Here is a 17089-nt window from a genome sequence, read left to right on the forward strand (position 1 = left end):
GGGATAGGTTGGTAGAAGGAAGAAACATAACTAGCTACAACAATAGGGAAGGAGGATGACCGAGATAGTTGCATGCGAGGAGCAGTGCTAGGGGAGAAGATAGCAACTGAACTATAACAAAGCTGATGATCGACGAGAGAAAAAAAAATCCAATATATCTCAAATATATAATTAGAAATTAGATTAACATCTAAAATATTTTTGAATTAATTAAGAAACTGCGGTACATACAATTAGTGAAACTTTTTAGGGTACTGTATTGTTTAAAAATTTCCATCTTTAAATCTATTGGAAGTTGAAGCGATAGTGAGCAGAGACCCTCCTGGATTCAGGTTGGACCAACTCCGCTCCACTTAATAAATTATTAACTTCGAGCAGGTGTGTGTCAATCGACTCAATACCTACAAAAACTTTTCTCTGTCGACCCGAGACCCGCTCCTCTATCTTAAACCCTCCCTTCTTCTTCTTCTTCTTCTTCTTCCCGCTCGCCGTCGAACGCCAATGGCAGCCGAGCTCGATTCCCCGGCGGCAACTACCCAAATGAGCCCCAGGAAGCGGAAGCTTAAACCCAGGAAAGGGAAAAAGCCGTTCAAGAAGGCAAAGAAGCCCTTGTCCATGGATTCTGCGACGAAGGCCAAGAAGCCCACCCAGAGAATGCTCAAGATCTTCCAGAAGAGGGCCAAGAACTACCACTCCGACGACGAAGAGGCTGAGGAGCTAGGGGAAGAAGAGGATGACGATGCCTCGAGCGGTGATGAGGAGAGGCAAATCGATTCCGATAGAGAAGGATCCGAAGGCGACGACGAGGGCGAGGGGGGAGGAGGCCACCGTGGGATTACCAGGTTTACAGAAGGTTGTAGAACCTTCAGGGTCGCTTTCTTGAAGATTATGAAGAAGAATTTGCCCAATGATCCATTGGTTTGTTCCTTTTGTTGCCGTTTGGATGTTTTGAAGCGTTAAAGATGATATTTCTTTGTGATGCAACTTTTGTTTTGAGTTTTTTAGGGCCCTATTTTGTCGGCAAATAAGAAGCTGGTCGCGGAGAAGCTTGCGGAGGAGGAGACGGAGCACAAGGTGAAAGGGGAGGCTAAGAAGGAGAAGCTCTTGGTGGGTATACTTTACTTTACTGCTCGCAATTAATGTGCTGTGACTTCTGGTTGCTTGTTTAATTATACAAGTTCCTTATTGAGCTTTTCTTTTGGTTGATTTAAAATAGGCAGCAGAAAAGGGGCACGCAAAGCCGGCTAATTTCTTGGATGCAAAGGAAAAGTTTCTTATTAGTGTCGCAACAAAAGGAGGTAATTGTTGGCATACAGAGTATGGAAACTCTCTGTTTTTATTTCACCTTGTCAGTGATGATGCTCAATGAGAAACCTTATCCTGGATTGAAGCTTTACTGACTGAACCATCTTTCTATCTTGCATGTTTGCTGCTGAGATTTCAGTTGTCAGGCTATTTAATGCGGTATGAGGACATTATATTTCTGCTAATTCCTATATTTGTTTGCTGATTTATCCATTAGAATCTTCTTGTTGTTGCAAGTCAATTGCAGATGAAATTCCTGTGATAATTGATCAATTCGGGGTTTTCTGCACAGGTCAGTAAAGGACAAAATCCACAGAGAGGTTTAAATCCTTCAAAATTGAAAGATGCAAAAGGTATTGATTGTATCCGTTACTCTTTGTATTTGATGGTTCGTTGTATACACAACTGTATAATCCATGACTGTTGAAAAATTTAGATCTTATTCTGTTTCTCTGATTAAATAGATTGTTTCTGAAAGATTTAAGCTTCAATAGGAGGGTAGAAATGCCAATTCTTATCAATATTTGCTGTTTGCTTTGTTGAGAAGTTGGTTTTGTATGCTCTCTTTAACACAATGTACTCATGATATATCATTTGTCTGTATTCTTAAAAGATTATTCTGGTATAATAGTCTATACAATCGCAAGTAATTGTCCTCAAAGTTTACTTTATATACTCTTGTAGCATAAAGATATGACATAGAAAACAATTATGTAAGACATAATTTGTAAAACATATATTAAGTCTCAACTATTTGGGATTGGCTATATGATCCTTTTCCTCTATTCATCTCTGTTTCATTCAAAGGTTTGCGGTTAGATCAAACGTTTTCATGTCCTTTCTCACAAGTTCCTCTCGTGTTAGTCTTGGTTCTCTCACTTTAAGGACCCTACTAATTCAATGAAATCACTCTGTTGAGCCAAATATATTGTCTCCATTGGACATGAACAAACCTTTTCTCTTTTCTTCCTTTTTTTTTCCTTTTTTCTGATAAAAGGCTGATCCCTATATTATAATAAGAAAAATTGATGTTAGTATGTTACAAGAAGAGGATAATAGATCATAATAAATGTTGCAATTTGTTGGATAAGAAACCTCCCAAGGATGCCATATATCAAGTATTGATCTCCAAAAACTAGTAATTTTTCTCATAGATTTCTCAAGAATTCTAAAATTTACTTTCCATCCAAATATTTTACTAGAGGAAGCAAATTAACATCATCCATCTAGGTGACTAGGTTACAGGTCTTTTCTGATGAAAGTATTAAGCCAAAGACAGCACCGAACAATTTGAGGAATAATTAGAGATATTCAGACCATGCAAGATAATAGAGAAATGTTCCAGGATTTCTTCTTTTACAAGCACAAAGTGGATGGATTGAATTAGAGACTAAATACCCTTCCAAAGCAAGAAATCATTAATGTGAAAGTGACCCCAAAAATTAAGCCCAGAGGAAGATTTTAACTTTGATAGGAACTTTGCTTTTCTAGACCTTATTGAAGAAAGCAAACTCAATGCCACCATGGTTTAGTAGGTTATACATAGATTTTGTGGAGAAAGATTAGAGGCATTAAATGTGCAAATAACCAAATTGTTACCCGAAGGAAGTTTGAAGCCTTAGAAACGAGAGAGAATGCCAGATATTCCTTTCTCTGCAACATATTACATTAATTCTCTTGGAATGTGATCAACAGTGAAAATCTATTGGAGAAGGCATTTACCTAGTGATAAATGGAATCGACAACTTGCCTAAGTTTATGTTGCCCTGGTAGGAACAAATAGTAATTGAGGATAATTCAGAAGTATAGGAATGTGAAACAAAATATTTCGGTATATTAAGCTTGACTCAGTTTTGACTTTTGATAGGCTTGAGAGTATCTAGATGAGTTTCTTTTTATTACCTATTAAATTAAATGGAAGTTGGATAAGCTTTTTTCAATTTGCGATTGTGAATCATTGTCAATGTTATCTCCATACTTATAGAATCGCATGTCTTGTATCTCATTATATTATGACGTCATCATGTTTCTATAAGCAGTACATCTTTTTTCATCTCAGTGTTGGCCAAACAAAGAAAAGAAACGTTTTTATCGGAGCTAAAAAAGTCGACAACTCAAGGTTATTCTAGCCACTTGTCATCCAGTTCCTCCAAGGTGCTTTTTCCACTTTCTTAAGTGCTATCTATTGAAATTTCACAAGACTACTAAATTTAGGATTTACTATTTTTTTATTTGGCTTGAACACTGAAAAGAATATACTTGCACGTCTTTTTGTACATCTTGCTGATGCATTGTTCATGGATTTTTTTTTTTTTTGCTTGACAGATCTTCTCCTTTTCACATGGGTCATTTTTCACTTTACTATTATGGTCTTCCATTTGAATACTAAATATATCATGACACTAAGATGGCACCGATTTTTTTATCAAGTTGCATGATATACTCTTTTATCATGTACCTTTTAGCTCACACTAGTATGAAATGCCTTTGGCATACTCAATGGTGTCATACCATTCTTTTTTTGTTTGTCAGATAGACATATTTTATTCCTGGACTGGTTTATATAAGTTGTTTTGGTGAGATTATTGCTTCTGAGGCAAAATGCTGCATTCAGATATTCTGAGATGCTTAAGTGTGACATTTGAAGTTGCATGATATACTTTATAATGTATCTGTTAGCTACCACTAATGTAAAACAAAAAATGCCTTTGGCATGCTTGATGATGTGTCATACATTCTTTTTGTCTTTTGGGGAGACATTTGGGGAGACATTCCGTTTCTGGACTCATTTATAAGTAGTTTTGGAGAGATGCTTGCCTGTCAGGGCAAAGTTGATTTGAGATATTCTCAGATGCCTGATCTCTCACTTATGACTTATTAGTCTGGTGTTCGAATCTTGGGACAGGACAACGTTGTTTTTGTTTGAAATGCATTTTGAGCTTGATGTGGTAATCGAGTTAGCTGAACTTGAGCTGGCTCTGATAGTTGCAAGTCCAACCTGAGCTTGATCTTAGCTCAGTTGCTTCAGCTTGGCTGCGATACTTTTGACTTATTAGGAAGTTTATTTAATTTGTTATTTTGACTAAATGGGAAGTTCTAAACAAAAATTTGAGGCGGTTGAGCATGAGAAAGCAGCCTTTATGTAGAAGATGATATCTTACATCTTGGGAAATATTAGCTTATAAGATAAGAAGGTAAAGAACATATTCTTGACTCTTGAATGTGCACAGCTTCATAGTATTCTTTTTAATGTAGTGTAGTGTAAGTTAGGCATGTTTACTGATTTACTGTTGCATAGTCATGTCCCGTGAAATGTCTTCTATTTCTTTGGATCAATTGATCATCTTGGATTTGTAATACTAATAGCTTGTTTTTTTTTTCCAGCTTCCTAGTTTGGACAAAGAAGATACTGATGAGCCTGGGTGGGCTCCATTACGTGATAGTTATATGCTTACAAATTCAAATTCAAAGTTGAAGGATTGGGATAAATTGCCAGTAAGTATTTTCAGTCAATGGTTTCTCTTTCTTTCTGCAACTTCTGTGAGTTGGTTAGTATACATTCTATTATTTTCCTTGAAAGATTAGTAATTTCTCATATTGCTCATTCAGGATCCTGTTGAAACAGTTGATGAGGATGAAGTCCCCATGGGGAGCTCCTCTGATGAGGATTAGAACCTCTGGATTAAGGTAAATTCTCTCTTTCCATTCCAAGAAAGAAATAGGCTCCTGTATGTGTTTTGCTGGAGATTGGTAAAATTTGTCGCTTAAGCTGGGAACAGTTGAGAGTATGATGATTGATGACTGAAGTTGTATATTGGCTGGAGTAAGATAATGACTTAAGTTTTTAAAGAAGCTAGCACCTGAGCTCCAAACCGCCAATCAAGAATTGATATTTGATGCATGATATATTGGCTGGAGTAAGACAATGGCATAACTTTTTAACGAAGCTAGCACACACCCAAGCTTCAAACTGTCAATCAAGAATTGATACCTGATACATGGTAGAATAAATTAGATACTTAACGTGAAAATCCTCTTTAATCAATGCAAATTCATGCGACATCCATCTATAAGCTTCTGTTTACATCATGCTATTCATTTTATAGAACATAGGTGTACTGAAAGATCCTGGTGGCATAATGTACATCTACTATTAAAGCAGAACCTTTAGCTTCAATGCAAACTGATTTCATTTCTTACTCTCTAATTGTGATGAATGATGAAAGAGCACTGGGGAGGACTAAATTTACATTTATCAACTTGTACCACAACTAGAGATATCAGAGTTTCTATTATCTAGTCATATCACAAACTTTTATAGCACGAGTTTATTCCTTTGGATAGTCTTTTTATCCTTCACTTGATGTGCATTAGAAACTATTAGAAAGTAGGAACAGATTATTGGATATCACAAAGAGCTGAGCTTCCTAGCACAAATTTATCTCACTGAAGTTAGAGCATTTGGATATTTGATTATTACTTTTGGAATTGGTGTTATGCTGTCCTCAACATCATCAAAAGTAAGATGTTGCCCAGTTAGTAGTTATGTCTAATGCTGATTTATATATCATAATGCACTAAGTTTAGCCTATAATTAATTTAACCTTAAGGCACTAAGTTTAGCTTATAATTGATTTAACTTGTGCCTGTCTCTATTGATTCTGCATAGTAATTTAACAGTTCTATCTCGCACATTCTACAGACCTTTTATGGTTGAACCCAAGGTAATCAGAATTATACTGACATCAAATACATTTCGAATATGGAACAAAGATTTTAATTCCTCGTCTTCCAACCTACAGGCTATCTATGGATGAAATTGAGTCCATCAGGTTTTCAGATAGAAAGCTTGGGCCAAGTTATGGTGCTAGGGAAAGCCATCCCATCTGAAGAGGGCATGAGCAAGTTGGTTGATTCTGCTGCGTGTGGTGTACAAGTTAAGGATTCATTCAATAGTAGCCCAGGATTTTCTCCACCTAGAATAGGATCTTGACTTGTGCAGTTGGACTGCAACTATTCTCTGATATTTATATTGTCTTTGCTCATATTTTTATTTTGTACCTCAACACAGAAAGGAAAGGAAACTGTAAGCATGTTGTTTCACACAGCAATCATGATGCCACCTTTTCTTCTCGTTTATATATTGTTAATGAGTGCTGCATAATAAAGGTCCAATTTGCTGTGAGGAATATTCAGAGGAAATTGGAAACTTCACCACTCTGATGAGCATCAAGGTGGAGGAAGCCAAGGAGTCAGACTTGGCTCTGGTAAGAAGATATATCCTAACGGAAGTGTCCTAGCCCTAGGTTGATGCTTTTCCTGGGGGAATTTCTGAGATATAGTTTGAGAACTTATTAGTGATGTCCCAATATTTGAACTATTTTAGGTATGTTCATTAACTATTTGAGCACTATCTCATTGGCGGAATTAAGTAGTTAAACAGGACAATCTCGAAGGAACATATCAACAGTATAAGTAACATATCAAGCTGAAGTTTTAATAAGAGTTTTTGACCAAACTAGTTTTATTTTAAAACTTATTTATCTAACTAGACAACACCTAAAACTTAAATACCAAATAAAAATTATTTTACTGTTGCCATAACTAAAATGCTTAATTTTTAAATATTTTTTCAAGTAAAACTTTTCCTAGGCTAAGGGACTCGAAAAATTTACTAAAGCGTTTTAATAAAAACAGTGATAAGATTAGTATTTTACTTAGAAAAATATTAAATCTTATTAGCATTTTAACTAAAACACTTAAGAGTTGAGCATTTTACTTAGGACTACAATAAAAATAGACTAAAATTCCCACTCCAATACGCGGGGTGGGGGGGTTGGAAAGAAGCTTGCGGTCAAAAGATATTTTATAGGATCCAATCTGGCGGCCCCGAACGAGATCCGAAACCGACTAAAATTCCCAAATAAAATAATCCTAGTTACGCTCGGATCCGGTTTGTGGTAAACGGGTCCATCGCCGGCCCTAATTCGTATTCTTCTATAAAATTCTAGTAGAAATCCAACCGATATTCTCTCTTCTCTTCTCTGTTCTTCTTTGGTTGTTTTGAAGCCAAAACCCGAAGGAAGCGAAATGGGAGAGAAAGAGACGAAGCTCTCCTTCTCCCTCTCCTCCAAACCTTCCTCTCGCCCCAATCCTCCCAAACCCCCACTCCGCGACTCCGAATCTGGCAGCGGAAGCTCCCCGGCGCCCCAATTCGTCACCGTCTTCGACCCCTCCCAAACCCTAGACTCCGCGGGCGCATCGAGACTCGTCATCCCCCCCATCCCCAATGCTGACTACCTCCACCCTTCCAAGAGGTCGAAGCACTTCCTCCCCCTTCCCACCGCCGACGATGACCCGTCCTCCTCCTCCGTCGACACGAAATTCATCCTCGACACCACCTCGTCCGCCGGCGCCGACTCCAACGTCCAATACGGGCTGACGGTTCGATCCACATCCAACGGCTCCGGATCCGAACCCCATCGAGATGACGAGGAGGAGCGGCGCGAGCCCGGCGACTTCATGCTTCGGAGGTTCAGGGAGGACATGAATAATCTCCCAGACGATCGGGGATTCGACGAGTTCAAGGACGTCCCCGTCGAAGGCTTCGCCGCGGCGATTCTTGCCGGGTATGGGTGGTCGGAGGGGAAAGGGATCGGGCGCCACAACAATAAAGGCGACACCAAGGTCGTCGAGTACGACCGCCGTGCCGGCACCCATGGCTTGGGATACAACCCCTCCATGTCGGATCCCCAGAAGCAGAGGGGAGAGTGGAAAGTGATGGAGAAAGGTGGGGTCTTTAAGGTTGTCAAGGAGGCTCCGGCTGTCGACGCGGCCAACAAAGTCGGGCAGAGGGGGAAGGAGGATAAGAAGAGGAATAGGGATGAAGAAAGGAAGAAAGCTGATAAATTGGGTCAGAAGCTAAGCAGTAGGCGTTCTGAGGAGGTGTCTATCCGGTGGCTCACTAGCCATATTAGGGTTAGGATTATTAGCAAGGATTTGATGAAGGGGAAGCTGTATCTGAAGAAGGGGGAAGTAGTGGATGTTGTTGGGCCCACGACTTGTGATATCTCCATGGATGGGAGCAGGGAGCTGGTGCAGGGAGTGGAGCAAGAGATGCTCGAGACGGCACTGCCCAAGAGGGGAGGATCAGTGCTCGTGCTGTATGGGAAGTACAAAGGTGTGTATGGGAACCTTGTGGAGAGAAATTTGGAGGATGAAACTGGAGTGGTTAGGGATGCAGACAGCCATGCCATGATCAATGTGCGCCTGGAACAGATAGCCGAGTATGTTGGAGATCCCGAACTTCTTGGCTATTGATCCTTTTAATAGTGGACAGTAAACACTGAGTCAGATTTCTGTTCAAGAAAGGTAATATGTGCTCCCTCATTGATGGGTACTTTTGTAAGAATCATTTGGATCATTTGGCTCTTCTGAAATGGCTGATTAGCTAATGGAAATTTAGAACAATTTGGAAATATTAATATGGTTGTTCTCATTTGTTTGGTTGTCGTAATTGAATATGTTTTTTGTACTACATGTTCTACAACTATCATGCTTGTAATGCTGATAATAATGAAAAATGTTTTGTTTTGCAGCATTTATAGATGTTGTAGTGCCTGTGGTAATGGATGAGGACACTTGCTGCAAGATGGTAGTCCCTAATGGTCAAATAATAGTAGAACATATGCTCGGAATGTTACATAAATTCTTGTAGAGATTTTAAACACTTTAGCGTGTCAGCGATCCTTGTAGAGATTGCTGCCAAGTGTCCGCGATCTTACATATATAAATCTGATATGAGAAGACCATATTACTTCTACAATGTTTCATTACATTTCATAACTGTGAGGATGGTGATTTGAATATCTCCATCAGGAGTATTGTCCGACACTCGTCCTCTTAGGCACTGTCAAATTTATACTGTTATCCTGACCAGAATTATTCCTATTGTTTGAATGTTGAGCTCTAATAAGGCTCAGTTCAATGTGAGGAGGAACATATCAAAGATGATATTTCTTTGTGATGCAACTTTGTTTTGAGTTTTTTAGGGTCATTTTGTCTCCAAATAAGAAGATGGTCGCAAAGAAAGCTTGCGGAGGAGGCGGAGCACAAGGTGAAAGGGGAGGCTAAGAAGGAGAAGCTCTTGGTGGGTATACTTTACTTTACTGCTCGCAATTAACACTTCTGGTTGCTTGTTTAATTATACAAGTTCCTTATTGATCTTTTCTTTTGGTTGATTTAAAATAGTCTGCAGAAAAGGGGCACACAACACCAGCTAATTTCTTGGTTGCAAAGGAAAAGTTTCTTATTAGATTTCACAACAAAAGGAGGTAAGTGTTAATTGGCATACAAAGTATGGGAACTCTCTGTTTTTATTTCACCTTGTCAGTGATGGCGCTCAGTGAGAAACCTTATCCTAGATTGAAGCTTTACTAACTGACCATCTTTCTATCTTGCATGTTTGCTACGGAGATTTCAGTTGTCAGGCTATTTAATGTGGTAAGAGGACATTATATTTCTGCTAATTCCTATATTTGTTTGCTGAGTTATCCATTAGAATCTTCTTGTTGTTGCAAGTCAATTGCAGATGAAATTCCTGTCGTAATTGATTAATTCGGGTTTTCTGCACAGGCCAGTGAAGGACAAAATCTGCAGAGAGGTTTAAATCCTTCAAAATTGAAAGATGCAAAAGGTATTGATTGTATCCGTTACTCTTTGTATTTGATGGTTTGTTGTATATACAATTGTATAATCCATGACTCTTGAATAATTTAGATCTCATTTTGTTTCTCTGTTTAAATAGATTGTTTCTGAATGATTTAAGCTTCAATAGGAGGGGGTAGGAACATCAATTCTTATCAATATTTGCTTTTATCTTTGTTTAGAAATTGGTTGTCTTTCACACAATGTACTCATGATATATCATTTGTCTGTATACAATCTTAAGTAATTGTCCTCAAAGTTTACTTTATATACTCTTGTAGCATAAAGATATGACAAAAAAAAACAATTATGTAAGACATAATTTGTAAAACATATATTAAGTCTCAACTATTTGGGATTGGCTATATGATCCTTTTCCTCTATTCATCTCTGTTTCATTCAAAGGTTTGCGGTTAGATCAAACGTTTTCCCTTTCTCACAAGTTCCTCTCGTGTTAGTCTTGGTTCTCTCACTTTAAGGACCCTACTAATTCAATGAAATCACTCTGTTGAGCCAAATATATTGTCTCCATTGGACATGAACAAGCCTTTTCTTTTTTCCTTCCTTTTTTTTTTGATATAAGGCTGATCCCTATATTATAATAAGAAAAATGATGTTAGTATGTTACAAGAAGAGGATAATAGATCATAATAAATGTTACAATTTGTTGGATAAGAAACCTCCCAAGTATGCCATATATCAACTATTGATCTCCAAAAACTAGTAAATTTTCTCGCAGATTTCTCAAGAATTCTAATATTACTTGCCATCTAAATATTCCACTAGAGGAAGCAAATTAACATCATCCATCTAGGTGACTAGGTTACATGTCTTTCCTGATGAAACTATTAAGCCAAGAAGATAGACAGACAGCCCTGAACAATTTGAGGAATAATTAGAGATATTCAGACCATGCAAGATAATAGAGAAATGTTCCAGGGTTTCTTCATTTACAGCTTACAAGCACAAAGTGGATGGATTGAATTAGACTAAATACCCTTCCAAAACAAGAAATCACTAGTGTGAAAGCGAGCCCAAAAATTAAGCCCAGAGGAAGATTTTAACTTTGATAGGAACTTTGCTTTTCTAGACCTCATTGAAGAAAGCCACCATGGTTTAGTGAGTTATACATAGATTTTGTGGAGAAAGATTAGAGGCATTAAATGTGCAAGTAACGAAATTGTTACCCGAATGAAGCTTTAAGTCTTAGAAATGAGAGGGAAAACTAGACATTTCTTTCTCTCTCTCTCTCTTTCTTTGCTACATATTACATTAATTCTCTTGGAACGTGATCAACAGTGAAAAATCTACTGGAGAATGTTGCTTTGTTAGGATCAAATAGTAATAGAGGATAATTCAGAAGTATAGGAATGTGAAACAAAATATTTCGGTATATTAAGCTTGAGTCAGTTTTGATAGGCTTACGATTATCTAGATGAGTCTCTTTTTATTACCTATTCAATTAAATGGAAGTTGGATAAGCTCTTTTCAATTTGCGATTGTGAATCATTGTCAATGTTGTCTCACATACTTGTAGAATGGCATGTCTTATATCTCATTATATAGTGACCTCATCATGTTTCTACAAGCGGTACATCTTTTTTCATCTCAGTGTTGGCCAAACAAAGAAAAAAAACTTTTCTATCAGAACTAAAATAGTTGATAACTCAAGGTCATTCTAGCCACTTGTCATCCAGTTCCTCTGAGGTGCTTCTTCCACCTTCTTAAGTGCTATCTATTGAAATTTCACAAGACTACTAACTTTAGGACTTACTGTTTTTTGTATTTGGCTTGAACACTGAAAAGAATATACTTGCACGTTTTTTGTACATCTTGCTGATATGCATTGTTCATGTTTTTTTAGCTTGACAGATCTCCTTTTCAAGTGTCATTTTTCATTTTTTGCTTTACTATTATGGTCTTCCATTTGAATACTAAATATATCATGACACTAAGATGGCACCGATTTTTTATATCAAGTTCTGATACTTCAAGTTGCATGATATACTTCTTTATCATGTATCTTTTAGCTCACACTATATGATATGCCTTTGGCATAGTGGCATACTCAATGGTGTCATACAATTCTTTTTTCATTTTTCAGATAGACAAACTTTATTCCTTGTCTGGTTTATATACGTGGTTTTGGGTTTTGGTGAGATTATTACTTCTGAGGTAAAATGCTGCATTCAGATATTCTGAGATGCTTGATTGTGACAGTTGAAGTTGCATGATATACTTTATCATGTATGTTTTAGCTATCACTAATGTAAAATCAAAAATGCTTCTGGCATGCTTGATGATATGTCGTAAATTGTTGTCTTTTGGAGAGACATTCTGTTTGCTGGACTCATTTATAATTAGTTTTGGAGAGATATTGCTTGTCTAGGGAAATGTTGATTTGAGATATTCTTAGATGCCTGATCTCTCACTTATGACTTAGTGGTTGCTTCAGCTTGGCTGCAATACTTTTGACTTATTAAGAAGTTTAGTTAATTTGTTATTTTGACTAAATGGGAAGTTCTAAACAAAGATTTGAGACAGTTGAGCATGAGAAAGTAGTTTTAGTGTAGAAGATGATATCTTACATCTTGGGAAATATTAGCTTATAAGATAAGAAGGTAAATAATATTTTCTTGACTCTTGTATGTGCACAGCTTAGGGGTGAAAACGGGTTGGATTAACTTCGATATGACCTACTATCCAAACCGATTCGAATTGGATCCGGATAAAAAATTCCTATCCTATTTGCATACAGATTCGGATATGGATAGGATTTTGAAAAAATTCAGGATACAGTTGGATACGGATATTAGATATTTGTTTACACGCATATTTTTTTGAATAATTTACAATTTTTTAGTTTGCTTATTTAAATAGTGAATATTAATATTATTAGTAATGATGTGTTATATATTATTTGTAAAGATTAATTTCTCTAATTTTATATATATTTGACATACAAAAAATTTATTATTTTTTATGAAACTCTTAATATTTTTGTGTTAATTATATCTAAATAAAAGATCATAACTTGTTTAGAATTTGATCACATCCGTTTAAGATCTGATCCTTTACCACAAATTATTTATATCCATTTAGTTAGGATATGATTTTAAATTTTACTATTCGTCCAATATCTATATTTGAATCCATATCCGGACTAAAAATATAGACCGGATAGTGCTCAAGGGATATGATTTTAAATTTTACTATCCATCTAATATCTGTATCTAAACCTGTATCCGAACTAAAAATATGGATTCGGATGTGAGTTGAGCACTATCCGGTCCATATCCGATTTGTTTTCACCTCTAGCACAACTTTATAGTATTCTGTATTTTTTCTTTTTAATGTAGTGGTGTAAGTTAGGCATGTTTACTAATTTACTGTTACATAGTCATGTCTCGTGAAATTCCTTCTATTTCTTTGGATCAATTGATCATCTTGGATTTGTAATACTAGTAACTTGATTTTTCCAGCTTCCTAGTTTGGACAAAGAAGATACTTATGAGCCTGGGTGGGCTCCATTACGTGATAGTTATATGCTTACAAATTCAAATTTAAAGTTGGAGGTCTGGGATAAATTGCCAGTAAGTATTTCCAGTCAATGGTTTCTCTTTCTTACTGCTACTTTTGGGAGTTGGTTAGTATACATTCTATTATTTTCCTTGAAAGCTTAGTAATTTCTCATATTGCACATTCAGGATCCTACTGCAACAGTTGACGAGGATGAAGTCCCCATAGGGAGCTCCTCTGATGAGGATTAGAACCTCTGCATTAAGGTAAATGCTCTCTTTCCATTCCAAGAGAGAAATAGGCTCCTGTATATGTTTTGCTTGAGATTGGTAATTTTTGTCCCTTAAGCTGGGAACAGGTGAGAGTATGATGATTGACGACTGAAGTTGTATATTGGCTGGAGTAAGATAATGGCTTAAGTTTTTAAAGAAAGCTAGCACCCAAGCTTCAAATCGCCAATCAAGAATTAATACTTGATACATGGTATATTGGCTGGAGTAAGATAAAGGCTTAAGTTTTTAAAGAAGCTAGCTCCCAAGCTTCAAACTGCCAATCAAGAATTAATACTTGATGCATGGTATATTGGCTGGAGTAAGATAATGGCTTAAGTTTTTAACGAAGCTAGCACACACCCAAGCTTCAAACTGCCAATCAAGAATTGATACTTGATACATGGTAGAATACATTAGATACTTAATGTGAAAATCCTCTTTAATTAATTCAAATTCATGCGGCATCCATCTATAAGCTTCTGTTTACATCATGCTATTCATTTTATAGAACATAGGTGTACTGAAAGATCCTGGTGGCATATGTACATCTACTATTAAAGCAGAACACCTCTTAGCTTCAATGCAAACTGATTTCAATATGTGATACTCCCTTGCTTGATACATACATTCTTCTTATTTCAGTTCTTACTCTCTAGTTGTGATGAATGATGATAAAGCACTGGGGAGGACTAATAATGAAAAATGTTTTGCTTTTCACATTTATAGATGTAGTAATGCCTGTGGTGATGGATGAGGACACTTGCTGCATGATGGTTGTCCGTATGTAAATTCTTATAGAGATTTTATACACTCTGGCATGTGAGAGATCCTTGTGGAGATTGCTGCCAAGTATCCGCGATCTTACGTATGTAGATCTGATATGAGATGACCATATTACTTGTACAATGTTTCATTACATTTGATAACTGCGAGGATGGTGATTTAAATATCTCCATCAGGAGTATTGTCCGTCTCTCGTCCTCTTTGGCACTGCCAAATTCATACTGTTACCCTGACCCGAATAATTCCTATTTGTTTGAACGTTGATCTCTACAGGCTCGGTTCAATTTGAGGAGGAACATGTCAAGAATCCGAGTTGAGGATGAGTCAGTTGTCAGTTTACTGCTGTTCATTGAGATGACTTGATGGCCCATGTTAGTTCAAACAGTCTTGATGTCATCATCCAGTTTTCTTATGTATGGTAGTAAGGACTAAGGTACACAGAAGTCGTAGGAGCTAGGATTAAGTTCTAATAAGCTTCAAAGATTATTTATGTTTCATAAATCGACAAAAAAAAAACTATTTGGCAGACAAGAAAATGCCAAAGGATGCAAATAAGAGAATGGATGAAAGGAACAGAGGACCAAAGTGCAGAAATAACCCGGACTCACACTTATAGGGTTTCAACCTTGCAAAGTTTCACGTTAAGAAAAAGTGGAGGAAACTAATTTTTTCAGTCCTTCCTAGTAGTTTTATTGATCAGTAAACAATAATAATAGATCTTTAACCCATTTTTAATACACTTGTAATAAGGGATTGATTGATGTAGCCTGGGATATGCTGAACATTACAGGTGTCTAAAGCAGAGGAATCTGAGTGTCCTTTTTGAATTAGCACGGTTAGAGGAGAGAGAGGAGAAGAGAAGACGAGAGAGCCCAACTGGGGAAAAACCCACCTTGTAGGAAGATACTTCATCATCCAGTTACTAATCCCATTTGGTTGTGGGCGAGAAGAAAAGAGTGAATAACAAGCCTACATTGAATCCTCCGCAATGAAAATTTGAATATTTACTGATATATCTCTAAAGCTTTGAGGAGTTTTAAATCAAATAAGAAACTCTAAAACATGTTCCAACTCCAGTTGAAAGAAATATCTGGAAAATGCTCGAGTTTAGTTCCATTAGTGGTAGATGAGAATTCTTTTAATGGATTCAAAATCCTAGTTTGAGTGTAAGAGACCTTATTATCCATATGACATAAACAAATGCTAGCTTATTGATTTATAACACCTTAAATCAAAGCCGAAAGAAGATCCAAAAGTCACAGGAGTACATACAATTTATCCAAATGAAACAAGATATTTAACAACCTAACTCTATACCAACAGTTGAATCTAACGCAATAAATTTTTTTTTAATGGATTTAGGGTGATCATAGATGTAATTCCCTTGAGTTTATTTCCTCTCTGTTTTCTCCAATATCTGGAGTCTTATTTTGTTTGTTATCCTGATATTTCTTTTCTTTGCTCTCTGTTTATTGCAGGCTCTGCTCTCAGATTTTCCTACCACCAGTTGATCTGTAACTTCTGGCATTTAGTTGGAAAGGACAAACAAGGCAGCAATGAATAATCTAGGAGTCATTTCTCTGTTCTCTGGTAGGACATCTGTTTCTGCAATTGTTTGGGTGACAAGTTTGCTGCAACTGAAGGATATACAGAGGATGAGCTAAGCTCTATATCTGCAAGTGCTATCTCCCATTTCTACTATTCCATGAGCTCTTTTACGAAGTAATATGTCTGTTGTTGCAACCTTGGAGAGTGCGAGTCTGCCAGAGTTGTAAAAATAATCAAAATATGGAGACAGAAAAAAGAAGAGCATAATATAAATCTAAGAATAAAATTATACGGATGGATACCTGAAGAAGAATTAATGGGAAGGGGGGTTCCAACAATCCTAACGTCGTCAAAGAGAGAAATCTCGTATACCCCATCGCCATAAATTCTCTTTTTCTTTTCTTTTTACCTTTGAGATTGCTCTCTCAAACTATAAACAGAAGTCGACCTTAATTCTAATTATGAAAATAAATGCAGTAAGTTATAACATCTTGGGACATAACTTTCAAATATTTGTGGTTAATAAAAATATGATTTCTTTCTATCTTCCTTATTGCAAAGTAATACTTTTTGTCATGTATATGATTAAAAAATTATTTATCTCCCTCAAAATGTATATTATTTACATCGATACTTGTTCCTTTTTAAGTTAAAGTTCAAAACAAGAATAAAGATATTTAAGTGTATATAGAAAATAATAAGAATTTTAAAAGGTATATACATAAATATCCATTTTAGAAGGTGCAAAAAAGTATATTTACTTATTTTATCAATTTTTTAATAGATAGGGGTGTCATGGAGTACTCCCTTTTGCCCGGATAGAAGACAGCCAACTGCTATATATATATATATATATATAACTTGAAGACTAATCAGGTAGGCAGAGACGTAGAAAAGTTCTGCAGCCATGAATGAAATCTCTTGTCAAGTCTGACATCATCTCTGCAGTAGATGTC

At 36.5% G+C, this 17089-nt stretch overlaps 2 protein-coding genes across 9 annotated transcripts; both read left to right on the forward strand.

The window, feature by feature from the left end:
* The first annotated feature begins 381 nt into the window (after window positions 1-381).
* Window positions 382-6444, forward strand: LOC140798762 (uncharacterized). The gene is made up of 9 exons (XM_073152794.1): window positions 382-918; window positions 1006-1107; window positions 1217-1298; window positions 1445-1464; window positions 1598-1658; window positions 3365-3459; window positions 4690-4800; window positions 4915-4992; window positions 6108-6444. Exons 1-8 carry the CDS (start codon window positions 502-504, stop codon window positions 4975-4977), a joined length of 951 nt encoding a protein of 316 aa, XP_073008895.1. The 5' UTR covers window positions 382-501; the 3' UTR covers window positions 4978-4992; window positions 6108-6444.
* Window positions 6445-7335: 891 nt separating this feature from the next.
* Window positions 7336-16677, forward strand: LOC140799051 (protein MOS2-like). 8 transcript variants are annotated; one of them, XM_073153177.1, is made up of 10 exons: window positions 7344-8676; window positions 9357-9454; window positions 9556-9638; window positions 9788-9807; window positions 9940-10000; window positions 13494-13604; window positions 13719-13796; window positions 14529-14667; window positions 14859-15018; window positions 16064-16677. In XM_073153177.1, exon 1 carries the CDS (start codon window positions 7396-7398, stop codon window positions 8623-8625), a length of 1230 nt encoding a protein of 409 aa, XP_073009278.1. In that variant the 5' UTR covers window positions 7344-7395; the 3' UTR covers window positions 8626-8676; window positions 9357-9454; window positions 9556-9638; window positions 9788-9807; window positions 9940-10000; window positions 13494-13604; window positions 13719-13796; window positions 14529-14667; window positions 14859-15018; window positions 16064-16677. The 8 variants fall into 8 exon arrangements, with proteins under 8 accessions (XP_073009281.1, XP_073009278.1, XP_073009277.1 ...); XM_073153176.1 differs by having other exon boundaries at window positions 14859-14956; XM_073153179.1 differs by lacking the exon at window positions 14529-14667 and having other exon boundaries at window positions 14859-14956.
* The last annotated feature ends 412 nt before the right edge of the window (window positions 16678-17089 follow it).

The sequence above is a fragment of the Typha latifolia genome, chromosome 12 (genome assembly GCF_019914945.1).
Source record: "Typha latifolia isolate L0001 chromosome 12, TyphaL0001v2, whole genome shotgun sequence".
Lineage (NCBI taxonomy): Eukaryota > Viridiplantae > Streptophyta > Magnoliopsida > Poales > Typhaceae > Typha > Typha latifolia.

What these genes read in the sequence shown, in the direction of transcription:
- LOC140798762 (XM_073152794.1), top strand. Translation starts at nt 502, where the DNA reads ATGGCAGCCGAGCTCGATTCCCCGGCGGCAACTACCCAAATGAGCCCC. An exon ending in TAGTGTCGCAACAAAAGGAG is followed by an intron (nt 1,299 to 1,444) that starts GTAATTGTTGGC and finishes CTGAGATTTCAG; the next exon opens with TTGTCAGGCTATTTAATGCG. An exon ending in TGTCATCCAGTTCCTCCAAG is followed by an intron (nt 3,460 to 4,689) that starts GTGCTTTTTCCA and finishes TTTTTTTTCCAG; the next exon opens with CTTCCTAGTTTGGACAAAGA.
- LOC140799051 (XM_073153180.1), top strand. Translation starts at nt 7,396, where the DNA reads ATGGGAGAGAAAGAGACGAAGCTCTCCTTCTCCCTCTCCTCCAAACCT.